Source organism: Tubulanus polymorphus, chromosome 3, assembly GCF_964204645.1.
Source record: "Tubulanus polymorphus chromosome 3, tnTubPoly1.2, whole genome shotgun sequence".
Taxonomy (NCBI): domain Eukaryota; kingdom Metazoa; phylum Nemertea; class Palaeonemertea; order Tubulaniformes; family Tubulanidae; genus Tubulanus; species Tubulanus polymorphus.
Genome location: NC_134027.1, coordinates 22,482,507 through 22,510,406, shown reverse-complemented (window position 1 = coordinate 22,510,406; position 27,900 = coordinate 22,482,507). Strand labels below are relative to the sequence as shown.

The following is a 27,900-nucleotide window of genomic DNA, read 5'->3' as shown; positions in this document are numbered from 1 at the left end:
TGAAAAAAAACAAATTATTCAAAGTTATTCACATAATTACATAATATATGCAGATTTAAAATATAAGAAGCTTGCGCGCATCCCCCCTGTCGGAAGGAAAATAAGCGCCAAATATATATGCATTCCCCTAATCACCCCCGAAGTAATATGGGAGACCATGTTTTAGAATCTATGGATTTCGCTTCCAAATCCAAGGGCTCTAAATCATTTAAGCAAGTTATCTAGTCCTTTGTTTGGTTAGATCATGGACACCGAAACGTTTAGCGTGCACGATTACACAAGTTTATATACGTGTTTATCACAACGGTCCCCGCAGCCAGATACAGTACGTATGTGTCAACTGTATGGTCGAATATATTAGCTTTCCAGTTCCTTATAGTATAAATATTCCGAGGTAAAATATAGTTAATTTTCAAATATTCAACCTTGAAGAGTCAAATATTCTTACCCGGCAGAACGCTATGGAAATTAACCCAGATTCTTGAAGAGGTGAGTTAAATACCCTATAAAATGCGGAACCAGTGGTTCACGTGGTCCAACGTGTATCACAGTAAATCATAATCTGTCATGCTTTTTGCAGTCCTCGATATAATCTTAACTCGAATCTAGCTGTGGTCGGAAAAGTGTCTAAACGACGCCGCGTGGGGGGAAAGTTTACGACTCCGTTCTTGCGGCGTTTTGCCGAAAATCGCCACCAGCAAAGCTATCAACAGTATGCACGATATGACGGTTAAAACTAGACACTTTTCGCACCGTTTCGCCATCTTTTTCGCCGTGTCGACTTCGCCGCGTTCTAAACCGGCGTAGAACTCTTTATGCGTCTTATGCGCGTAGTACAACGCCAGTAGTCCAGACGGAAAGAAGAACAAAATGGCAATGACGGACAATATCTTGTAAACCTTCAAGTCTTTCTCCTTCAGAATTCGGCCTTGACCGACCCACGTACGCTCGGGCGTGACGACCACGTGATAACCGTCGGCTACGGCGTTGACGACATTTTCTCTAGTCGTAGCCGTCTGGCCGTGCGGGGTTTGATAACAAATTGTCGGTTGGCGATTATTTCCGTTCGGTTCGACGTTGTTGTTGTTGGTACAGCCGCCGTTTTGTAGATACCGTTGTTGAGGCGTTCGGGTCGGGGCAATGGCTGTCGTCTCGACGGCCTCTTCCGAGCTGAACTCCGCGTCTGGCACCGGCGCCAAATTCAATACCAGCTTACCGGTATCCGGGTCGAGTCCTATTTGACCGTCGGCCGGGTCTAGGTCTTCTAAAGTGAAGTTCGGAGCGGCGATTTTCAGTTTTCTGGGCTTTGGTATTATCGGCGGCGCGGCGATGGCGCCGGGCTGATCCGGGTTCGACTGGTCGACCGTACTTCTCGGTTTCGGTCTGGGTCTCGATATAGATTCCGGTACATCATCCTCGGTAGACATCCTGAAGTAAAAGAATAAACAATCTTTACTCGTCGTTCAAAATACAGGCCTATGCATATGCACAACGAGTGATCTAGTGCCTTTCAGGAACCACCCCTCAAACGTTCAATACTCCCACGTTCCCAATTCTTTTCATTATCAATCGTCTACGCTTCACAGCAGATATATCGAGGAGAAAGTTCATCGTAGAAAATGCACAAAAAACCGGACTACAAGTACACGTATGACGGTGAAATGTCCGAATGGGTTGTTTTCTTGCTGCTGATTGATCCTAAATGGAAGGGCGAGTCCAAACCACCAGGACTCTTTGAACTGAAAACGTGGCATTTGATCAAATAAAATCCCCAATCTCGACAAAATAAGGTAATAAGGCGCAAGGACAAGTTTAATGGCCAAGTGCCCTTGATGACCGTCTGGCTGAAAGCGAATAGTTATTAGTTTTTTTTCGCAGAAATTTCGCGTTGTTACCCAGTTGGATTCCATATGGCAATATGACCGTTGCTCTAATAAAATAAGAAAACGCTGAATGTCACAGCGGGTTAGTACATGAAGCCACGTTTCTATACAGCCATCCTCATGAACATGGCATCGGTCTTCTTATAGGACCAGGTATGAACTTGGAGTAGTAATATCTTGACAATTATTGACAATAATAAGATAAATACTCCAAGATCTGAACTACAGCGACCGTGCTCAATCGCGTGGTTCGCGACTTTTTTCACTATACTTCGAACTAAATGACATTCGGTTTCAATAAGTTCGCAAATAGTCGGCTTACTATGTGCGTATAAAGGTAGCCTGCTGTTATGTGTGTCCATCACTCATTGCAGCTTAACTTTCTCAAGAATGATTATTGTGTATTTATGTCAAATAATCTATCGTTGAAAACAAAAGCTATCGTGGGCTACACTTGATCTTAACCTATAGTACTATTTTGATATTTTACATCGGCGTACATTATTCAGGAAATAACATGATGCTTTAGCGGCTTTAACAATTTCTTTTGCCGGTCTGTAGAACCGTGAAAGACGGCAACCTCCTTACTTCTTAGCTTACCAGGCAGTCATTTTTTATGAAGAATCGTTTATATCGTGTTTAAAAATGTTCTTTTCACTCGACGCCATCTCGTTCCCGTAATACGGAAGAGGGGGGTCACCCGCTGATTCCGTTGTGGCTCGTCTGCACCAGATTTCAGTTAGCCGGGACAAAACTCACAGCTTTGCAATTACCATAGACGTATTTCTGACTAAAGATATCGTTCTAATTAGTTCCCTCGTCGACGCAAAGATCGCACGAAAACAGTTTGCCGGAAAATCCGGCGTTAATGCAGAAATCCTTACGAGGCAGTTTCACCTGTCCACGGGTTAATCAGGGGTGTGCAGATGGATGGAGAGGGGATGAAGAGGGAGGGAGAGGGGAGGGGAGGGGAGGGGAGGGGGAGGGGGAGGGGAGGGGAGAGGGAGAGGGAGAGGGAGAGGGAGAGGGAGAGGCCGAGAGGGAGAGGGAGAGGGAGAGGGAGAGGGAGAGGGAGAGGGAGAGATAGTCAACGTGGCCCTAGACCGGAGCAGTTGACGGAAACTTGTGGTCGTTGCGCTGCGGCCGACAGATGTAATGTTAACGATGAAACATCAACGAGCATAAAAACCAATGAAAAAAGGTTTTCATTGTATTTACTTTGATTTTATACTGCGTTTAAACTATTCCACCTTTTGACGTGGCTTTAAAACGATCGGATTAATTCCACGTCGTGTATCATCAACGTAAAACCAATAAAAATCGGAGAAACAATCGTAAAGATATTTTGTTGTGGATCACAAATTTATCAAGTACGCGTAAATTGTCGATTTCTAACTCCCCTTCGCCCATGAACGCGAGCATACGTTCACCTAGAGCCCCCTCCTGCGTCCGCGTACGTAAGAAAAAGCATATATTGTTACATTTGAAATGAACTTGTTTATTCTTAGTTCAACTTCAAACACACGAGTATTGCGTGTAGGCGATGGTCGGAAGCATCGGGTTTTCACGGAACTAGGAAATACCTATACGATCGACTCGAAACGGAATTATGATGGTAATAGAGCTAAATATGAGCCGGCAGGTCGCTCAAACTACAAACATAAGCCAACACAAGTATCGGAATGATGTTAGTAAATTCCCTTAATGCTATATAGATGTTTTACTAACTAAAAACTCGTACAAAAGACATATTAGTGTGTACGCACACCATGTCATTTGACCCCCTTCCCGTACAGACTCGTACGCGGCAGACGTAACCCCATCTCCCAACGGGCGTACGTAAAAGATGAATGGTTCCTTTTTAGAAATGATGAAAATGTTCTTGTTTCCATATTATGATTGTTTTAACGTTGATTTTAAGCGGCGTAAAAGCAATCGTAATTCGAGGATGTAAATCGTCATAAATAGGTTGCAAAAAATAATAACGCACACGATGTCCCTAATGAGCGACCATAACTATGCTATACTGTTTTGTAACAAAACAAATTTCGGTACATTATAAAAATACTGGTATAGCAGATATCAATTATCAATGGTTCCATGTCACAGTTTAATAGAACATACCAGCATGGGGCTCATACCAGCCCCGAACCCTTGTCTATGCACACTGCTACATTCAAACGGGTAAGAAAATTAACGTATTTCGGATTCTGAATTTTAGTGAATTGGAATATAAACATGTAGTTACGTGTATATGTATAAAGAGTCTTACATAACTGTCAAGGCTTCTCGAAATGAATATTAACAAGCCATATTCTAATAACGATAAAATAACGATATACCACACTGTCCAAAGTGCTTCCATGAGTTTATATCTATTTGACGTTTCGACTTCGTTCTGATAGCCATGTTCAGGAATGAAATTGTCGTGTTCTTAGTATGGGATTTTATATATTTGCGTCGCGGGCAGACTGTTTCATCAATGGTTATCAACTAGTAAAACCAAATACAGAGAGAGAGGAAAATGTACATTACTTATTTTCTGAAAAACTGGCGGATTTCAATAAAGGCTATCATTTCAATGATAGAAAATGGGAGCAGACACTGAGGATACCGGCACTCGCCAGATGGCGCCACAAAACACTAGGTCGTTCGTGGTGAGAATCGGTTCGTTTTTAATGAAACTTGAACTTGATCTTTTAGATTAAAAAAATAGCATCTTTTAGGCTTCCAAATTCGAGAATTACCAAACACATCTTTGAAATGGATATAAGATTGAATTTCTCACTCAGTTTATGGTATAGATTTAACTAAAAATCCATCTTATTTACTTTAGAGAAAAGTTGACTGAAATTCGATTGAAATGTAGAAGGCATTGAAGCGCGGGAAGCTCAGCGCCACTAGCGATCCTGGCGGATAATCGCTTGCCACTAGCATTGCCGTCACTCCATTACGAGTTCAGTTTTTATTATTGGAATCTATTCGGCAGGCTATATCGATGATCCCAACGGGCTGGAATTCCAAACTGCAATTCAAAACGTTCAAACACGAAGCCGCAAGCGCTATTATTCACGAGTCGTCGGCGTCAAAGCATCGCGAAACCGTTCGGAAGAATTCGGAACGAAATCCCTGAGGTCAGAAAATGTTTAGCGTCGTAAATTGCGTGGTTATAAATAATAAGATCGTGTGGCAGCTCCGCGCGTCTAATTAGGCGTCGCGACGTCTTAAAAACGCGCTTCGAAAATTTACTGGCATGATTCGCATATTTCAAATATCGCTGTTAGAATTCCGAGGAGGGAAATTAGGCGCGATTTAATTGATATGGCTGTCTCGAGAACACCCATTAAGGCTGGGACGTTTTTTTTCCAGGTGATGTTCGACGTGTCTGCGAAATGTCGTCAAGACCTTAGATTGATTTCTTTGGAAAAACAAAATTGGTGACGAATTCCATTATGTTTTGGAATGCAATCACTTTTCGGATTAGCGTAATTTGTATGTACCCCAATTTTTCACACTAAACCCAACTATCCACAAATTTAGTAAATTATTCAATTCAAACGATAGAAACGTCTTAGGAAAACTTGCGGTTTGTGTCAAGATACTGCGCAGGAGTATGTAAACTGTATATTCCCGTGTATTTACTAACTGTTTTTGTGCTCGAAAAATTATGTTTAACTTGGGGCAATCAAGAATAATCTAATCTATCCATCGTGTCGAACGGTCAAGACCGTCTGGCTCTGTTTGATCGATATACTTCAACAAGTTCTACCACAGATGAAGTAAATTAAGACTAAGGTAGCCCCATTGTCCATAAGTTGATTACTAGATCCAAACATACCTCGATCGAATGTATAATACTCAGCGCACACGACACACGGAAACACGGAAACACGGAAACAAACATGTATGGTCTCATACAGCTCTCAACCTCTGACCAATCAAGGCGTTTCCGTATCTTACGTACTTTGACATATAGTTTTGTATGATTTCTATATGCATTTAAGCCTATAGTGTATTTTACTCGACTCTGTCGGGAGCAGTCAGTGTGCATCTCGGGCATAGCCATACCACAAATCTGTTTTTGCCTCAGTCTCTTGTCGCGAAAATTTTGTTCTCGAAACCACGTTCGAGTTTTTCTTAAAGACACAAGTTTCTCGTCAACACGACACACGGAAACAAGCTCTTTGATACATGTTCTGTCTCGTGTTTCCTTGTCTCATGCGTCGCGTGAGTTGCGGGTTTAAGTATCTTGACGGCTAGGCGGCTGGTGTGTTGGGACTGCAAAAATAAAGAACCGCTTAAACATGTGCTTTGCAGTGGACGTACGGCGCATCGAGAAAATCCGATAGATATAGAGCTCCAAAATACGATACATTGATTATTCATAAACCGCTATAATTTTGTACCGAACGACGGAAGATAGATAAATAGAGATGTCTGGAAGAAACGGGTCTTAAATCTTCCATTCCCTGTCAGACAGAATATAGATATTTGGTAAAGTTTGTCGCCGGGCAGTTGAATGTGAATGGCGAACTCTAACTTGTTAGTTTAGAAGGGGTTGTTATTGGTGAACTCTACGTGATTGGACTCGTGAGTCCGGACTCCTCGGGGACTTTCGTTAATCATTCTCGACTCCCGATGAAATTAGCGTCCAATTCGGAGAACGTGGGGCCAGATGTTCGGCGACAAAATGACAAATAATGAAAAATGATCGAATCAAACGGATCTTTATCATATATTCTGTATTGTGCGCGTAATAAATGAACGACCAGGGAGTCGAATCAATCCGTATGAGAACCTGCCGGCGCCGATCCGCGCTGGGATTTGATATTGGACTCGCTCTTTTGTCATCAGATCTTATTGAATAGTCCAAAGAATCGTTCGGCAACCAATTGTTGCAAAGAACGACCAGTGTCTGTCTCATATCGCCGATAAAGATGCACACGCTATATATATATATCTATATAAGTGTGTATATCACTTTCAGCATTAGGAGCAGCGGAGACTGTGAGAGGAAAAAACGGATGACTTCATTACGTCAAGCGAACGGAATCTATTGGGACCATCGGTTGTCGAGACTAAAAGCCGTTGTAACGATGAATGACCGGTTTCTACTGCTATATCGGCGGGCGATGTTCAGGCCAACGTTAGCATAATTCTTAGTTTTACAACGACAGCAAAAAATTAAAAAAGATACGGGCCCGTAGCTCGGAGGCTTAAGGGGCAGTGTTTTCCAAAACAGGGTTTAGAGGGGTGGCCAGCCCTTATAGAATATCTGCTGCCCCTACCAGAGTGGATGTCAATATTCTATCAATATTAACAATGAATGCAGCCCCTTTAAGATTACAGCATTATGGTTACGACGAGCCATCCAAACTTCGAAAAGGTCTGCTTTTGAAAAATGAATTTTGATGCAAATAGTGTACACATACACAGCTGCAAAACTCATAATCAAAACCATAATAAATTGTAGTATTTCCAGCACCGTCATTTTGTGCTTTATATGTTCATTTTTACTCTAGGACTAGCTGTAGCTTCTAACAAAACTTAGATTCTGCAGCGCATCCTGGGTGTGAACATATCCGTTATCGTTATAATATACAAACTCAGTGTAATTTATTCATTTTGTGATGAATGTGAGCTCTGTTAAACATTTGTGTACAGAACTCAACGCTACTACTGCAGCAATTGAGGATTCCGCTAATGGCAAGCGAGGATCCGCCAGGTGCGCTAGTATATAGTTACCTCAGAGTTTTTTCTCACGCGCAGTAATCCAACTTTGTCATTTATTGAAAAACTGAATCTTAATTGTGATCCAGAACTAGGGACTTTACTCAACTTATTCACTATCCTTTATGCAGATGACACAGTCATTCTTGCTGAAGATGAAAAATCTCTCCAGTTACATTTAGATACACTATTTGAATATAGCGCCGACAATGGCCTTTCAGTGAATGTTGATAAAACTAAAATATTAGTCTTCGCTAGAAATAAAAGTAGGATCAAGAAAATTTCTAGAAAATTTATGTTTGGTCACCAAGAGTTAGAGGTAGTTGAAGATTATTTGTATCTTGGAGTAAAATTCAACTGGAATGGCAGTTTCGCTAAAGCAAAAAAATGTCTTTATGATAAAGCTATGAGAGCCATGTTTTTTATTATTCAGAAGGGTAGACGTTTGAAACTTCCGATAGATGTAATGCTTAAACTATTTGAAATGTGTGTCGCTCCTGTAGCACTATACGGCTGCGAAATCTGGGGTTATGAGAATCTCGATTTACTAGAAAACCTCCACTGCTTATTCTGTAAAATTATTATGAAAGTTACGAAATATTCCCATAATGTGCAAGTGCTGGCAGAGCTAGGGCGTTATCCTATGTATATTGACGTAAAGCGTAGAATGATCAATTTTTGGGCTAAAACGGTATCGTGCAAGCAAACTAAACTAAGTTCAATCCTTTATAAAATATCTCTCAATTTATACATTAATGACAGGTTTAAGAGCCCCTGGCTGTTATTTATTAAGAAGATTTTTGATGACTGCGGTCTATCGTATATTTGGACGCAGCAATTAATGGTTAACTCTATGACACTCTCAAAGAAATTAAAATGTGTACTCCGAGACCAGCACGTACAAGAGATAGATTTTAAGTTGAATAATAACTCGCTATACACAAAGAAGGATATTAAATTTGAAAACTATATTAATCAGCTTGATGACGATTTAGTGACCAGTTTATTCCAGTTCAGGATTGGGTCTTATCTCCTACCTGTAAATAGATTATCAAACCTTCATCTACCCAGAACCGATAGATTATGCCCCGCCTGCAACGTTTTAGGAGACGAAGTACATTTTATTTTCGATTGTAATTTGCTTACCGAACCCCGTGAAAACCACTTAGATATAAATACCTTTCGGAACTTAGATGTATTAAAAAATCCAACTTTAAATACGGCTAAATTCATCAAAATAGGTCTAGATGTATATAAATCCCTCCGGTAGTGTATGTATTGTAAATATATGTATTGTAAATAGTAAATAGTATATTTTGTACATAAGTGTGAGACCAGTTAATTAAGTTTTGTAGCTTTTATTACTGTTTATGTAATTATTGTAAATACTGTTTTCCTCCATACACCATGGAAATGGTAGGAGTGTAAATAAATATTCGTATTCGTATTCGTATTCGTATTCGTATTCGTATTCGTATTCGTATTCGTATTCGTATTCGTATTCAGTCAACGCCGTTCAATTTCTTCTACCATTTCTGCTTAAATCGAATGAACTACGCTCTTAAACAAATCAAATTATAATGGAAACTATTCAAATGAGTTAATAGAAAATCGCAAATGTATACTTAGTGGCCCCCGTGACATAGTATGAGTTCAAAAGCCTAAAGAAACAATCAAAATTTGACTGAAAATTGACTACTTTTGACAAGCGTAATAGTAACTAGTATTACGGTACTGCTGGTTATAAAAAAAAAACAAACAAAGATTTTTTTCGCGCGGCCTCGAGAACTGCAGCAAAGATTATATACTCTTGTATGTAAGCGTGGATGTGTCGATACGGCGCAGTTAATCAACTGAATCAGGTACTGGTTTTGTCTCCGACTTCAAACCTTGCCTCCTATACAAATACTGTCGGGCAAAACATACACAGATTAGATTCCCAACACGAGATTGTTTACCTATCGGCCATGTTTGACAATATCTATTTGACTCGTAGAACCAGTTTCAGAGTTGGATGTACTTATTTCGACTGGTTTTGTGATTTTCATCAAAATGTACTGGATTCATTTCTTTTTTAATTCCCTCAACCCACTGAGCGCCACGCACGGCATAATTAGCGGGTTCGATTTTCTTTTTTCCCTTTAGAAGAACCTTTAACCAAAAAAACTCTGTCGCCACCAGGATTCGAACCGATATATTTCCGAGCCCACAGTTCCGACCGTGTGAAGGTCTAAATTAACGGTGGAACAAGTTCCGAAGAATAGTGGCTTTGTCGAGACAGAATTCAGTTAAACTGGTTTCCAGTTCGCAAATTTCCACGTTAAGTGAAATGACGGTGCGCAGTGGGAAATCCCTCTGACACGTAATCTCAAGCTCAAGCGGTTAAAGATCAGTTGTCACGAAATGCATTAGAAAATTCAAACGCAAGCCCGAATTGATGATAACGGAAATTCAGCTTTGACAGATAGTTAGATACTTCAAATTAAATTCGCGATCTTTTTTACGCGTGGTTGCGGTTCCCTGTTTCATATCATCGCTGCTCTCAAATCAAAATTTTTGTTTTAAAAAAGTGAGAATTGTCGCGACAATTATCGCACAAAATGATGCCCAGAAACTGGAAACACATTTTGACACGGAGTCTGATTCTACATGCAAATCTTAAATTTCCAAATGGTTTGTGCTTTTGAAATGAGGCTCGGTTCCTCAGCACTGCTCAGTCCAGCATCACTGCACCGCAGAGAGGGGTATCCGGGGATTCCCCGGAAATAAAAAAAATGTTGTAATTTTACCACCTCTATGCAATCTAAACCTATGAAACCTATTTTCTATATGTCCAAAATCAGAGCATCCCATTTTTATGAGTGCCGCTCAAGCAGTAATAGCGGTGGTTTCGGAACCGATAATTCCTAATTATTTACTTCGATTTAAACAAAAAATTCTGTTAACTCGACTCGATCACACAACTATATCTCTGTACTTAGATTTCCGATTTCAAAATCAAACCTCCTGTTTCGCTCCCGAGGTGTGGTGGGTTTGTAAAGGACACCAATTCGAAAGATCATACGAAATCTATCAATCAAATACATAGCAAGGGTCAGTCCCTCTTACAAGATCAAATAGCGGTAGGTTAGATCCGCCTGGAAAACTTTTCAACCACACAATTCAGCCGCTATATCGGATTTCAAAATATAGATTGTCACTGTTATTAAGTTGATTGGTAGATTAGGTGGGATATGTTTTGACTCGGTGACCTTTACGAACCCACCACACCTATACCGGGAACGAAACAGGGGTTTAACCACACGCCCACGAGACGAGGTACTTAATGCGGTAGTTTCGTATTCGTTTAGTCTCTACTGCGGAATGCGGGGATAGGTGCGCGGCGAGTCGAAATAGGATTACGCGTATTATATCCTTCATCTTGATTTGTGACAAGGGGCCGCCGGGTGTATATAGTGCGCGCGCGCGTGACCGTGTGTATCCCCGTCAATAACGATAATCCATTGTAAACTCATTTAGCGCTTGTCACCGACCTACCAATCTAGTTACGCCGAATGACTGCGCGTCAGGGAAAATTCAATTTCGGGTCCGCGGATTCTCCGAGACCGCATTTCGGCACAACCGCGCTGTCGCTAACAGGGATCAAACGTCGAGAGAGATAATTCGATAAGTGCTCGTTTCTCGACGAAACCTCTCGAAAATCGGGTGATAAATGGCGCCGGAAAAATAAACAGGGCCGCGCCACGCGTTCGGTCGTACTAACGATCGCGTACGAACGAAAGCAAACAGTTCGATGTAAATTAGATTTCTCATTAACGCGCACTCAGACAGGAAAAACTGCTGTCGATGGGAACAAATCGATAGTGACGTTTTGAGAGTTCGGTTCTAAATGATGAAAAATCAACAACAATGTTCCTTTTCGAGTTTGAACAAGAGTGATTTGATTTTGGTCACGAGTAATTGAGATGCGAAGCCGACAGTGTTATACATCAACGCATAATGAACCTGCGCACCGAGTTAAACAGGGCCCGAAGTAAATTGAACCCACGTGGAACTGGATCCAGAGTCAAAATAAACCCACACAACTGTGGAAATGGGTCCGGAGTCGAATTAAAACCAAACAACACTGTGGAACTGGTTCCAGAGCCAAATTAAACCATACAACCGTGGATTAACTGGAATCCAAAGTCAGAACGAACCCACAACTGTGGAACTGGAGCCAGAGTAAAATTAATTGCACACAACTGTGTGGAATTGGGTCCAGTGTAAAATAAAACCTACACAACTGTGGAACTGGATCATGTCAACGTTCTTTATGTATATCTTTTTTGGGTGATTATTGTCAAAATTTCTTTGATCTCTCCCTGGTATCGACATTATAAACAACATTGGTGATTTGTGCTGATGCGAGAAATTAGAATTTTTCCCTCAATTGCAAATTAATGTCATGGAGCGTGTACATTGGTTTCCTGCAACGGATGTCAAGAGCAAAATTCTGCGTCTTCGAGTTAAACGCGGATATCGTCCTCTAAATGTCAAAACCTGTAAGATATGACGAACATTTCCGTGACAATAAATTGCTTTAATTCATGTGAAAACTGACACCCAGAAAACAGACACACGTTGAAAATATGATTCAACCAGATAAATTACAAACGCGGATAGTGTGTATCATGAAAATATATAACGGGTTCATTTCGGCCATCCACTTCCACAGTAGGTTCGATCAGTCACGTGGGATTGCGAAATCGATTTTTGACCGTGGATTCAGCTCCACAAATCTGTGGAAATAATTTGACACGGCATCCAGTTTCACAGTTGTGCAGGGTTTCTGGGCCCTGTTCCACAGTTGGGTTGTTTAATTTGACTCTGAATCCAGTTCCACTGTTATGTGGGTTTAGTTTGATTCGAAATCACGTTCCACAGTTGTTTGGGTTTAATTTGATTCGGATCCAGTTCAACAGTTGTGTGGGTTTAATTAGACTATGGATCCAGTTCCACAGTTGTGTGGGTTTAAGACTCTGAATCCAGTTCCACAGTTGGTGGGTTTAATTTGACTCTGAATCCAGTTCAACGGGTTTAATCTAACTCCGGATCCACGGTTACATTATTCAAATCAGGTTGCACTAAACTATTTTCAAATACCGTATTTTTGAGAACGCATCAATCAAATTCAGCAAGAATACCGGCATTAAACTTTCACAAACGTGATGATATTCTTGAAGACAAACTATAATGGCTATTGAGGTTTTCGAATGCCGAAACTGCAGTAATGTATAATGGCTATATGACCCGCGATCTATCAGATGATGACCCTTTATATTAGAGAGCTTTGAAAAGTCACGCAGAAACGTGATAAAAGATCGCAATCCATATACATAAAACTATGATTGTTGCATAAGGGAGCCTCGTATCTTATACGTCGACTTGACTCTTCGTTGTGCTGGGTAGTATACATTCGGAGTGGAAATCTTTCATTAGTGACGACACAAATGTAGTACTTCATCTGAGCTTTCATTGTCTTGTATTACTGTTGTCGCCTCTAAGGGGGTGTATAAAAACGCTATACTGGAGTTTCTTAATGAAATCTTTACGCCGCGCGATGTTTAGCGTTTAGAGAAACGTGACGGGAAAAACCGCCGTGAGTAAACAGAAACTTGTTTAAAAGGGAGCTGCTTGCCTGTTCATTTCACGTAGAGCATCATCGTTGCGGTTTGGAGTGAGATACTCCAGTACAGAGCGAATGAGGGAGGGGAGAAATACCGGACTCAGAGGACGCGACCAGTCGAAAATAGGGAAGAAAAGACAGTGGGAGAGACGGGAGAAGGGGAGGGAGCGGGGCGGGTGCAGAAATTTGAGCAGAGGGGGTCAAGCGTAGTGTTACCCTGATATATATCATATTTCATATTCTTATATTTCAATGAATAATGCATTTTCCTGAAATTTGACGAAACTTAAAAAATGTGTGCATTACCTAATTTCTGGCAGACGCCCAAACAGCAATCAATAAAGATTTGAATCGTAACGTAGTAATAACGATAATGATTATAATGATGATAATAGTATATTTTCTTAATATATTTTCTTTACGAGACCCCTACCCCATGAACCCCCTCCCGGGGAAAGGAGACTGATAGAGCGATACCGGGGAGAGAGTGGGAGATGTGTAGGGTGGAAATGAGAGCGGAGGGCGAGAAGAAGAGAGGGAGAGGAAACCGAACGATACAGCAAGAGAGAATGCGGGGAAGACGATAGGGGAAACACATCGACATAAAAAGCGCGAGGAAATCCCGGTAGCTATTTCAAAACTAGCCAAAAGCAGAGCGCGAGACCATAATCCGTACGTAATGTTAAAAAAGTAGCCTAGAATTTTGAGCAACGATGATAAAAACGAGAAAAACTTAAAATTGTTAAAACAAGATAATCTAGATCCGCTCTAAATTCGCAGGCGTGAATTTTCTGAGAACAACTGCTATAGCTCTTAACATCTAAAAAAACACGCAGCAACTCCGCTGTTATCGCTCCACTGTCTACGCGCACCGTCTATTTTGATCACGATTTCGTACAAACTTCCTCTCCCAGCTGACACTAAACGACGTCAGTAATTATCGACGAATACGGTTTGAAAAAAAAGATGAAAATTTACGCGACGCGTCTCGGCTGGTAATTTGACTCTCGATCCAGTTTCACAACAGTGTCTTTGGATCCTGATCTAATTGTTAACGGTTTGAAATCGACTCTCAGTCCGTGCATTCCTACAGTAGCTGTAGAAATGCAAGAGACTAAGAGACAATCTACCGATAACAAATCAAAACAAATTAAATGGGGGTCAAATTAAACCCACAACTGCTGTGGGTTTAATTTGACCCCCAGTTCCACCGTTGCGTGGGTTTATTTCATTCTAAACCCAGTTCTACAGTTGCGTGAGGTTTATATCATTCTGTGTTCATGCAGTTCCGCGTTGGTGTGGGCTTATTTCATTGTAGACCCGGTTTCGTGTTCGTGTTGGTTTTGTCTCTGGAGGATCAAGCTCAACGATTGCGCGCAAGTTGAAGAACACCGTAGAACAATTCGAAACAATGTTTTCGTACAAGGGGTTTGTTTTTCTTGTTGTTGTTGTTCGTACCCCGTATAGCAGCGTAGACGATTCGCAATCAACGGGATTCTTTTTGATTCACAGCTAATATCCATTGATTCGTATAGTGCAAGAGAACGTGTTTCTTCTCGACTCATTCGTTGGGGTGAAGGTTAAGATTGAACAACAATCGCTAGAAGGTTTGCGCCGTCTGCTGCGTCCATCTGCTCGTCTCGCAGCTGTTGCGAAACACCAAATCGGACGTTAAGCCCAGAACTTCCTGACGTAAATAAACTGCCAAATAGCGGTTGTTTCTTACTATTCAACCAACGATTTTGGTTCCAAATCAAACATTTAGAATCGAATTCCAGGAACAGCGGCTATAGACACGACAGACCAGATTCGATAGGTTATCTTGGTGAGATTTAATTATGAGTGAGAGTGTCTAATATTGAGATTTGCACTATTGCCCCTTATTGTGATTTTTGTATTTAGTCTATCGGTTATTACAAATACCTAGCATTTAGTTGAAGAATTCATCTAAGGAACAACGAGAACGTATTGAAAGTTAGTGGGAACGCTCTCCGACAGATCGTAAAAATTCCAGCGTCATGAGCAAAATATCGAAAATAACAAACAGGCAAGTTAGGCCAGAGAAAAGGTAGACATTTTGTAATGATGAACTTGTGAACAACACAAATCTAATATAGATTTGTAGCGTGGAATTCTAATGCAGATTCTAGATCATCACAAAACTTTACAAGAAATCCTTTTTTCTTTCGATTTTAAAATAGGGATTGTCCCTCTGTTTTGTTCGTTTGGTTGATTTGGTTTGATTTGTTTTTTTTTTGATTTGGTGTCCCTTCAACCCACCACAACTGCTGGGAGTGAAACATGAATAAAATCTTATCATTTACCAAACTTTGAATTGAAATATAGCTGCTAAGCAGCGATAACGGGTTTTTGCATGGCCGTTCAGGATGATGGGAATTGAAGAAAATACTGATACATAGAATAAAATGCATTGACAGATTCGAACCTAATACGCAACCACTGCGTAAACGTCCAATGTGATTCGGCTTTGAAACCGAACTAACGCGGACGAATAATGAAGCGCTCTAAGAAAAGATCGTCTCAATGTCACTATAGAACCCGTGAATGAATGCGCATGATTATTGGCTAACTCGCAACACCAGCTAATGAAAATGAAATGAAATTCATTTACACTTATCACCTCAACTAGAGGTATACAGATTGACATAAATAAGTGTTGAAATTATAAAACACAACTAAAATATAAAATAAGCAATCCAGATATCTATTAGCGACACCTGGTGGATCCTTGCCTGTCATAGGTGGAATCCTCAATTGCCACATGAAGTCGCAGGTTCCACATTGGTGAGAAATGGACAGTTTTTTTTAGAAAAGACGAAAACGTTTCAAATAAACACTGTAAAAAAGTTGTCCGTTGTGAATTCTTTTTTCTAACAAGGACAACTATATATGCGAAAACTATTACACGATGAATATCACTTTCTTTTAAGGATTCTTTTTATGAAAAATGATAAAGTTCTAAGAGTAATGAATTGGCCCTGGCATTCATTGATTCACGTCGGATTTTCGGTGGGGAAAGAGGATTTCCCAAAAGCGTAATCCACCCTAACAAATGACAGAAAATATCCAGACATTCGACGGAATGGTGTTGTAAAAATAGAGAGGGGGAAGAAGAGAGAAACGTCGAACTAGTTGCAGAGAGAAAGAGCTTCAATGATAAATCTATCGCGTTGTGCGCGCCTGCGAAACGAATCTCGTTTATACAGATATTCGATAATTTTCGCCGCTGTTACAAGAATACGCGAATCTCTGCCCGGCGGAGAATCGTCGTCGGCGTTCGAAGAAAAACGTTCATATTCCAGCGTTCGTGATACCCTCTGGGAGTTGAGACGCGAATATTCCAGGCCGGAAAAAAAAGAAAATCTCGCCAACGCTTCGCGCAGAGAAAAATTCATCGAAATTCGCGTTGCGTCGATAATTTTATAGTCTGTAGATGAAGTTATCCTTTGATTTGCCATTCTGTGACAACTCGAGAATGGCAATTCCATATCGAAGGGATATACATTTTTTCACCCCAGCAGAGATGCATCAATTCAAAACAAACTGCTTTTGAATCTATAGTAAAATCAAACTCATGAACTGACGTTTTTAAGTTTGCGGTGGGTCTGGGCCCTGGTCCAGAAAAGCTTGGAAAATCAGAGGCATCCGCGTGTATTTGAAAGAATTATAAAAAAAAAACAGGCTTGGCACTAAATGCCTATTACAGTTATTAGACCATGTTTTTAGACGATTACTTCCACAAAATAAATACACTTGGAATCCAAAAGAACCATGTCTCCATAATTGGTCTGACATTTTACGACGTCGCTGCACCGTAGTTGCCCTATATTAATATTGTCAATGAGATTAGCTATTTTCTGGAAGGTTCTACGGCTATAAGTGGTTTTTTCCGAAGTTATTGGTTAACTTGCGCCGGGGGTTCCACATTTATCGGTCCTATTACTGTCATACGCAATTTTTAAGTCGATCGGTTCCTAGATGGTGCGTATAATATAATTCGTATAGTTAAAATGACTGAGCTTAGAGCGCAAAATTCTCCTAGACGACTGCCTGAAGAGATGTTCATATACGCCTGAAACGACGAACTAGCCGAAGAGGAGATTTTTGCTCCCGGTTTCGCCGTTGTTGCAGCAGCGAATATCGAAATAGACGCATGGGAACCGTATTCTCCGCTATATCAGTATCATCACTCGTACGATATATTTATCAGGGGTATAATCTATAAACTAATAAACAAAATACATAAAAGCGTGTAAAGCGATACAACAGTGCACGTAACACTTTTAGCGTTGTTTGGGGAGACTTTGTATGTACGATTACAGTAACAATTTACCCCTGGGAGCCCGATGTACATAATAAACATAAGTATCACATCTAGTCGTTTTCTATGCTGAGTTAGGCCCGGCTACGCGCACACGGCAAAGAACAGAGGACCATCTCACCTAAAGGAAATACCGACTGAAATATTTCGGGTGGCGCGCCCGGATTAGCAATTCTTTAGCTGGTGCTTAGTCCTCAAACCTGACAGCTTCACCGACAGTTCAACTTTGCGAACGGACCTTGAATACCTTGCTACCCAAAACAGCACAGCAGCGCCTCTGCATAGCGTTACAGCGAAAAAGGGCGCTCTTTAAGTGGCAATATTGATTTGATTTCGTTTGAAATACATCGAAAAAGATTATAACAACAACTTTTTCTATCTATACATCAGCTGTGCGCGATAACATTGCTGCTATTGAGAAGAAACATCATTCGTTGAGCGTTTCACCGATTTGCTACGGTCTCTTGTATTTTAATATCACCCATATACAAAGACGCTTATAATCCCAACGCAGACGACACTGGGAAACACCTAGTTAGTTACCTAATCGTTGGTGGTAAGCTTTTTATAATCGGATGGGCTTGTACCAACCATTCCTGACTGTGGTTTGTGAAAATATCCGATCGTGAAACTAAACCACAGTCAGGTTACTGACTAGGAAACACCGGCACAGAAGCGTTTCCCTGTGGGTTTAAAACCAGGAAACGAGGTTTTGGAACATTTTCGATTTCGTATTTCGTTGCGTGTTCGTGTTTTTCTGCTTCCTGTGCGCCGGGCTTTAGTCCCGGCGTATCAGATTTTACCTAAGTCGACATTTTCTCGAATTTCGCAGCAGGAATTAACTTTTTCGGGAAATAACATATGTACAAGTGTTTTTCTAAGTATTGGTCAGAGACCTCGAGTTAGCGAAACTATAGGAACGTACGTACTTGGAACATTTTGTGAGAGAAAAATCGTTTAATTACGAAAAAAGAATTATCAAGTTGGAACGAGGTTCTATTGAGAATTGGGAGCACGATTAGTTATTACATATTTTACGACATTCCCAGCATCGAAAGCATCGACCGTGAAAATAATTTACGCAAAGAAATAAAAACGTTATTTTTTTCGTTGCAGAAATCGCGCGCGTTTGATGTGAAATTCAGCTTTTCGTCTATTGCCAATTCGCTAGTGAACGCGTCGATTCAATTTTCACCCATCAGAACCGAATGATTGCTCTGGTATATTTACTACGCGTTGTATATATGTATATACGTGTATATCCGTGATGAGGGGAAATATGAAATAACACTTCAATTTACGTAAAAGCCTTCTGCAAAAATGTGGCTCCATGCTACATGATACATATACTTATTATTAATTTGCGCAACTAGATATCACGACAGACAGGCGCCCTAGAATTCATTTTCGAGTTAGATTTCCATTTTGGGATTGCATTATTTTTGATAATCCATCACGAGTGATATTCGTCGATTTCTATGTGAAAAGACTCCAGGGTAGCGGGATACGAACAATGATACTGTGGCAAGCGAGGATTCCGCTGAGATCCACCAGGTTCGCTAGTGGTCGTGTTTATTTTCTTCTACACAGTTCGAATAAATTAGAACCAACTTTTCTCATTACTAAATAGATTTTCAGGTGAATATAATCCTGGATTGCCACAGTAAAGTCACCGATCGGAGCGTCACACACCTGGCGATGATCTATCTTTCCTAGCATTCGAATGTCGGGTGATTCTTCTTAAATGTCCTAATCACAGGCGGGACTTGATACAAAAGGATTTTGACCCCAGTATCCTAGGTACTATATATAAAAAGTCTTGTTATATATAGGGGGCCTAGTACCTAGGATACTGGGGCCAAAATCCTTTTGTGTCAAGTCCCTGTGCTCCTAACAAAAAATCTTGTTTTGCCTTTCGCTCTCAGGGCCCAGGGCCAAGGATTAAGGCCGAAATCGATTTAAGAGTTAAACCTTTTTGTGAAACTGGGCCCAGTGTCGTAGCATTAAGCCCACACGTACGTCATTTAATCGTATAAAAACAATTTCGACGTTGGAAGTGTCTATTTTCATTCTTTCTCATCCACTAAGTCTCATTCAACTTCTACACGTATACTAAATAGTTCTTTCTATTCCGGTGCGGATTTAGAGGGAACCAAGAGGGCCGGACTCCCTCCCTAAATTTTTGAAGGTCCCTTCAAATACCTCTTGCAAGAAATCCTAAGCGACCTTTTTTTTCAATAACGTGAATATAAAACAAAACAGAAGTGGTATTTCCTCATGTAAAATGATGAATGTACAATAGTATTGTGATTTTGGTTGTGGTATTGCGTATTTTATGATTAATTTCATGGATTTCATTGTTCAACCTCGTGGAAATCTCACCAAATTCTTATCAAAATTTCAAAACATTTCTGTTGTCGAGTTTACCCCTCACGTTCGTTGGCCATAAGGGCTATGTCATACCTCTTGCATCGACATTACGTTACATTTCATATGGTTCGATCCCTTTTTAATTCCCTGGACCCCACCCATATAACAGACCTAGATCCGCCCATGTATTCAGTGAAATCATTAGTTAGGCTTTCGGTCTTTTCGATCAGGAGGGTTATGTACATGCCAGCTACAGTCGTGTTTACACGTATTATTCAGGCATTTTTGCACGGCACTCGCACGTGTCACACCACGAAATGAGCGAATATTGTGCGCTGATTTCATTAGAGAGAAGCATGTGACAAATTGTATGACAAACTATCCAGCCATTTGCTGCAGTTCGAACCACGACGTCACGTATAGCCAGTATATAAATATTGGTTTTATAATAAACGAGCAGGCGCGCGCGCGTACGCGTATCTCACTAACGCATAGATTATATGGCGACCTTGAGACCTTCGCGATTAAAACTCGGAAATATTAATTGATCGGGATATGGCAGAACGGAGCTGCATATAAATTGATCAGTTTTCAAATCAGTGATTGATGTACGGAGAAATTTAATCAGACGTTCTCCGGCGTATCATACAAACTGTGTGTGTTTGAATAACAACGACACAATGTGACATATTGTGTACTGCGCTCTAGTGTGCGGCAGTTTAAATTTGAACTTCTAAACCGCGACTGTTGGTTCGACAAATTCAATATTTCGAAATAACTGACGCCGCTGAAGCGATCGTCATTCAATGTTAAAGCTTAAGAATTTAAGTTTTAAATGCCTTGCTTAAGTTGCCTTGCTTTAAGCTTAAGTTTTTAATGCCTTGCTAAGCCCCATTTCGCTTCCGGCATGTGTGACACCCAATCAAAACAAATCTACCCAGGGGCGGATCCAGAGCTAAATATAATAATTTCATTATAGAACTTTTCATTTTTGGCGTAATTTATTGTGGGAGTTATCTCGTTATATTGAGGGTATAGCACCTGATGAATGGGGCTTAATAACGAAAAGTTGGCACTATCCATACGAGTAGCGAAAAGGGGCTGGTTGCAATTCTCCAGGAAAATTGTGAAAAGTAAGCCTCTGCAGATGCCATTTCCAAGGATTTGACCTTGAACCAAAGAAAAATACATTAGGAGTCTTAGACGTCTTCAGATGGTGCGAATTCTAAGGGAAAGATATCTGCGGCCCAACTGAAAGGGAGAGGGAGAGGGAGAGGGAGAGGGAGAGGGAGAGGGAGAGGGAGAGGGAGAGGGAGAGGGAGAGGGAGAGGGAGAGGGAGAGGGAGAGGGAGAGGGAGAGGGAGAGGGAGAGGGAGAGGGAGAGGGAGAGGGGACAATCCAGGATAAAAAATAGTGAATTGTAAAGACTACAATTTGAATTGTAAAGACTGCAATTTTCATACAGAAACGATAGTCCGTATCCAGGAAACAACTCAATGATAATCAAGCGCCCCTTTGCTGTTGCGTACGTAGTCACAACGGCTTTTAACGACCAGGATACCAATTGTAACCATGGCATTTTAAACATTCCGTTAAATATTAAACACGTATGAGCTCATTTCTATCCGCAGGATCGACGCTAATGACCACGCTCGCTATCTACGTAAATGAATAACCTAAACTATTAATATCGTTTTTTGCTCTATAAACTGAGTTACTGTAATAGTACAGATAATAAGATAAAAACCCACTATTTACAAATAAAAAGAATTCTAAAATCGAGAATTTATTTCAGGTGTGAGATGCTCGGGTCAGGTGTGAGATGCTCAGACCTGATCTCTATAGGGTGAGATCGAAACGTCGTGTTCTTATATTCTAGATTGTTCTCGATTTCAGAATCCTTTTAATTTGTAAATAGTGGGTTTTTATCTTAAGTCATTGTAGCGACACTGCTTTTACCACTCGACGGACATTATAGCGTTTCGTCAATGGTTACCGCAGGTAATTAACTCTTCAAGCAGCAGACGAACTGAACACGTGGAAAAAGGACGACTTTCACGCCATTTTAAAGAGATCAGAAGGCATCGGTGACCCCTAAATCTATCGCCGCTAATCTCTAAATGACAGATGATGGATAGATCGATAGGTTGATAGTATCTTATTTCATGCAGCGAGGTGTCCGTATAGCTTAATATGGATTTACGATTTACGAAGCTTCCAGATGCCTGCAGTATCAACTATATCGTTCAATGTCGACGGCCCATCTCGCAAAAAACGTCAAACCTAAGTAAAGCTCTACAATGACTCCTCTTAACCCCTTCATTCTCGTTTGCGCGTGGCTCAGGCCCGTGCCGAGCTTTTTTCGACTTCCATTTCAAGAAAAAACGGCACTTCGTCACCACTCATGCAGAAACTCAGAAAATGATTACATTTTTCAAAGTTTTCTCGCGGTGTACTCTTCAATCAGATCGGAGAATCCGTTTGCCTCCAATCTTATTATTATTATTGGTCATCATTGCCTTTTGAATAGTTCTAAACCTCCGTTCAGTCGTCGTGGTGTGATTCGGATTTTTTGTGGAGCCAACCGGAGATTTCGGATGGAGACTTCGGAGGTCATAAGAGCGTACGCCCTTGGGTCCTCAATCCTGATCCTTAAGGACTTCGCGTCATCAGCGCTCACGTTCATGTACCAATCACGTGTAGGCCTCAAATCTTTTGGGCCCCCTATTCCGCCCATGGAACTGAGCTACTGCAACGCGCGTACTCCTTGGGCTTCGGACAAAATCGATACACGTAGGAACAGTTAACCATCATATGTTTTATGTTTAATCCTATTTTCTAACGGGCACACGTTTTTATTATGATTCAGTCCTTGTTCATATCTCTGTCGTTGAATAAACCTGACTTGTATATATCATATCAGTCAAAAGACAATAAAGATAAAGAGTTGAATTGAATTATCTATTGTACTATACTGCTAAGGTTTTTAAGGCAGGCAGCGCGGTTCATATGAACACAGACCCCCACAGACCTTAATGATGCTTGTTCTAACTTACCAGCCGTAATAGGATTCTCATGGGAAAGGGTTAAGATAAAATTCTAATTCAAACAAGACCGTTGTTCACGAAGGGCTAATAATCCTAATCTGTCTTCATCATCATCATCATCATCATCATCATCATCATCATCATCATCATCATCATCATCATTGCTTTTATCGTCATTATCATCTGTATCGCAGCGTGACTACTCTCATCAGCGACGCACTAATAGCCTCATCATCATCATCGTGGTCATCATCATCATCATCATCATCATCATCATCATCATCATCATCATCATCATCATCATTGCAGCTGCTGCTATGAATCACTCTTCATCATCATTATCATTAACCGGGTTTTTCGTGAACGACCCTCCATCGTTCGTTCACATACACATAGCTCGTGATTGTGTCAGGAACGGCTGAACATCGCGCCGGGTCTAGGTTCGGCGTTGTGGCGGTTTAAACCCTTACCCGATATCGAAAAGCTTGAAACAACGACCGTCGAGGCCGTTATTAAGGATCAAGGACGGCTCAGCGAACTGCGGGTTTTACATCCCATCACCAGGACTTCTAGATCGACTATTTACTCGACCAGGATTATTGTCTAAAACTGTTTCGCGCGATAGGCGCTTGCACCCCGCGGGGTCGATTGGTGTTTTACTATAACGAGTGGGAATATGTGATATTCTTATTGCTACAAGGCAATAATAAGATAGATATCCATTACTCTGGGTTCAGTTGCATAGTCCTCGGTCAATATGGTCTAGGTTGAATTTGTTTATTGCGCAATGTTATACCCAAGAGTCAATTTCGTACGGGTACTATAGCGGAAAAATTCAATTAAGACATTTTACAGTTTATATAGTCGAACAGACGGTTCGAACAACACTGTATAACTGGATTATCGACTGTCGGAGATTCATTTTCATCGGGATTCAACCTCTAACCCTTTACCCATATAGGCCTACGGCTAGCAACGAGAAGAGAATCAGTCTCAAAGGTGAGTGTGAACCGATTTACATGTTTTGCAGGTCGTTGTTTTCAATACGGAATAATGAAAATCTAATGAATTACAACTACCCTGGGGGATAAATTATGAGATATTGATTTTAGAGATATGGTTTTATAGACAGCTGTTGTGTGCCGTTCTGTGTTACTTTAGTTTTATGCGTGTCATATACATACATATGCGTACGCACATTCCGTATCCTCATATTCCCTCATACCGGGTGAAAGAAAATATTGGCTCTAATTAAGTTTTTTTCGTGTTTTAGTGTTTAGTAGATTTAATTTTCAGAGGCGGGTCCAGGAATTTAGAATAGGGGGCCGAAATCATCCTAGGCCTAGTTGTACTCATGTACATAGTCCATCGTAGCGATCGCGGTATTATTGATTATAATTTGATTATAAAAAAGGATTATTTTTCTGAGCATTCATTCTAAAAGAAAATGATCAACAATTTGCCGCTGTTTATGTAAATTCCTAAAGCCAGGTCGTGAAAATTTCATCTCGGCAAATTCCTCCCTAATGCACCCCTGAATTTTTTTTCAATTTACCCTAATCATTCCCTACAACGTATATACAATAATCTAGGTTACCTGGATAGCATGGTTTAACGGTACTATTCGCATTATTCAAAACGATTTCAATGTAATTTGAATCGCTTAATGACGAATAATTCTAGAATTGTGCATATTTGTATGAATGCAATTTTATTCGCAGTACCATTGTCCCATATACACGTTATGGAAATAAAAACCAGCAGCAGGGCCGGGGTCGAAGACTTTTTATGTATCTCGATAAAGCCCACCACGTATAAAAAAAACCAGAAACAATCCAGTTGATCTTGCAGTAAGATCTTGACGACATGTGATTCACTCAACGACCAATCAACGCGGTTAATCAAATAACGACGACGAATTGGTAATAAATTTGTGTCGCTTTTGCTCTTCCAAGCCAGTCGCTCAAAACTATAGGTTAGAATTAACCAGAGTTGACGCAGTATTTATGCGTCGGGTTATCGTTGACCGACCTTTGAGTAACTAAACCCGGTTTTGGGCTAAACAACTACTTAGAATCAAGAAATAAGGCAAAAATCTCGAAAAAAATGGGTAGGATGGAAAGGATAAGCCCAGGGGGTTTTATGGACTGGTATTATCTTTTACCCGGGGCTAACTCGATTAAAAATGAATTGAGTTATGGGTCTATAAAACCGGGCCAGGACTTCCAAGAGTGGGATCAAACCTATCCGAAAAGGGCAATTTCCTGTGTGGATCAGACGAAAAGTAAATTTTTGAAAAAATTCCCCTTTTTATCGTAATAGCCCACGTTCTGTCCCCTTTTCAAATGTTTTCACTTACGAATATTTTTCGATCGAAATTATCTTTAGTATGTTAGTCCCCGGGTTAAGATAATACCAGTCTATACCGGGTTCAGATTCATTAGCCATGCGCTTCCTTTCATGGAGCAAGGCAGCGGCAGATCCAGGATTCCATGGAGGGGGCGCACAAATCCAAAAAGGGGGTCTGGATTTTTCATAATTAGACGCGCGGAGACGCGTTCTGGGCACGATCAGAGTACGATTTAACTCGCAATTTGAATAGTGATTTTCACAACTTTCATGAACGATGTAGGACTGCCGTAAAAAGCGCTGGTAATTGTAAAGACGACATCAGTATAGGGGGTGCACGTGCCCATGTGCACCCCCTGGATCCGCCGTGGGCCTGATAGTCACGAGCGGGAAGCCTGGGGTATCTCCTCATTGTTAGAAACTGCGGATTGAAATACAACCGAGACGATAACATCTCCAAAATGACGAGAGTCAAATTTTCAGGACGATCATTCGAAATATCGAAGTAGGGTCACACGGAGTAAACATTAAACTGACAAAACGGTGACCTCAACGCGGGAGACAGGATAACAACTCGAGAGTCCCCGAGTTGTTATTTCAGCTTAAAAAATTTTACCGTTACTTACTTTAATTTCAGCTTTATTCTATTCCGTTTCCCGTCACGTAACGACCATCCGCGTTTAATCAGTGTAAGGCTATGGTACCGTGACGTACGGCTATCAATCAACAGATACCGTTTGGGCACGAATTATATACTATCCCACTTGTGACAATTACTATACAACAAAACGAGCATTATTTTGTTTAGAACAAGTTGAGAACTAATTTCTCAACCGAGCAACGACGAGTTTGATTGAGCACGCTAATTGATGACCGTTCTTCATTGGTTCGTAATTTAGTGTAATTCCGAGCCGTGTTTTACGCTTCGGCGAGTGCTTGTATTTTCTGTACCAGGTTTGTGTGACATTAGCACAGAGCAGCACTAACGGCACTCAATACGTATTGCGACATTTTAGTATGCATCAGTCTTGCTTTACACTGGCGGGTAACTCCGGCACATCTGGCGCACGCTAGACTATTCGAATCGCCGCAGATGGCGTATTCTGCTTCTAGTATACGTAAAAGCCGCTTTCATCTGCAGTCGCAACAATAATAAAGGTTCTTATTGCCAAGAGAACTATTTTCGTAAGAGCATTAGAGGATTATAATACGTACATCGTCATCATTTCTAGGTTTAACAAAAGAAAAACGATGCACGCAAAAAGTCACTCTCGAGATAGCAGAGGCATTTTTCGAAATTAATTTTTACGTAGGTCGCGTAAGAGGATGATGGTTTTTTTAAAATATTTGAGAATCTATTAGTAGAAAATCAAGCTTTCGCTTTAGCGATAGATGTTTTGAATACATTCTCTAGTCTAACGCACGCACAGTCGGCGAGGTTTTTATGCCGCGACAGGAAGCCGTGATTTCGGTATAACTCCGGCCGTAGGGGACCAGATAACGTCTCTAAGTAAATGCATTTTCTATTCTATCGAACTTTTGTAGCAATTTGTAAGTAAACAACTAAATTGAAAGTTTATTATTATTGACGCCTTGGAAAATAACACACACCTATATATAAGCCTCCGTGACGAGCAGTTGAAATTTATTAAAAATCCAGATTTTCGGTTTCAAACCAAAAACATTTTTTGGCCTTATGCCCACTATATTTTAGGCCGTAGCACTGATGGAACCTCTTATTTTATAAGATAAATATTCTGTTAATCATTTTGTCTAAAAGCGTATATATATAATTACGCTATGAAAATTTTGTCGAAACTCTAAAATCATTGAGGCATATCACTCTACTCACGCCGTCTACACGTATGTCCAATTTGGGAGACAGAAGGAAGCGAGATTGACTAGGGCAGAAATGAACTGCGATACGAGTTTATTGTGAGGAGAAGAGCCTAATTCAGTTACCGTTGACACATGAATCAGATGAATAGAGTACGAATCTATCAAGGCTTTGTGACAATGTGGCGTCGGGTTACATTCAGCTGGAAGAAAAACCTCAGCACTTAGGGGTTTCTGGTTAGATAATGTCGCATATATTGTCATCCATTTTACCAGAAATTCCAGAAGTGCCGTGGCATCCCAGGAAACTAATTTTCATGGTAGTTATAGATTTATGAAAAATGAAATCTAATAAATATTAAATAAAGAATAGATTAAATAGAGCGCCAATATCCCAGGGGAGCCTATAGGACTTATTGTTGATACACTTCTGAGGACTCCTGAACATAATTTCTTTCTTCCAGGCCAAGACTAATTTCTCTTGCATCGGGTGAATTTATTATTAAAATTATTCTCATAAAGTTGATTACCAGTATCAATTTGGTGGTAGAGTGGTTTTTTCTCCTTTCAAAAAGAAAACAAAACTTATTCGTTGATAAATCACAATTTGACAATAAGCTTTTTGGTCATGCTGTATCAAAAATACGCCGAGGGCTCAAATTTGATCTTTATATA

At 40.6% G+C, this 27,900-nt stretch overlaps 1 protein-coding gene across 1 annotated transcript; it reads right to left on the bottom strand.

The window, feature by feature from the left end:
- Window positions 1–129: 129 nt before the first annotated feature.
- Window positions 130–26,394, bottom strand: LOC141902589 (uncharacterized). Its single transcript, XM_074790394.1, has 2 exons — window positions 26,016–26,394; window positions 130–1,428 (listed from the first exon to the last, which is right to left on the bottom strand). Exon 2 carries the CDS (start codon window positions 1,425–1,427, stop codon window positions 606–608), a length of 822 nt encoding a protein of 273 aa, XP_074646495.1. The 5' UTR covers window position 1,428; window positions 26,016–26,394; the 3' UTR covers window positions 130–605.
- Window positions 26,395–27,900: the final 1,506 nt, after the last annotated feature.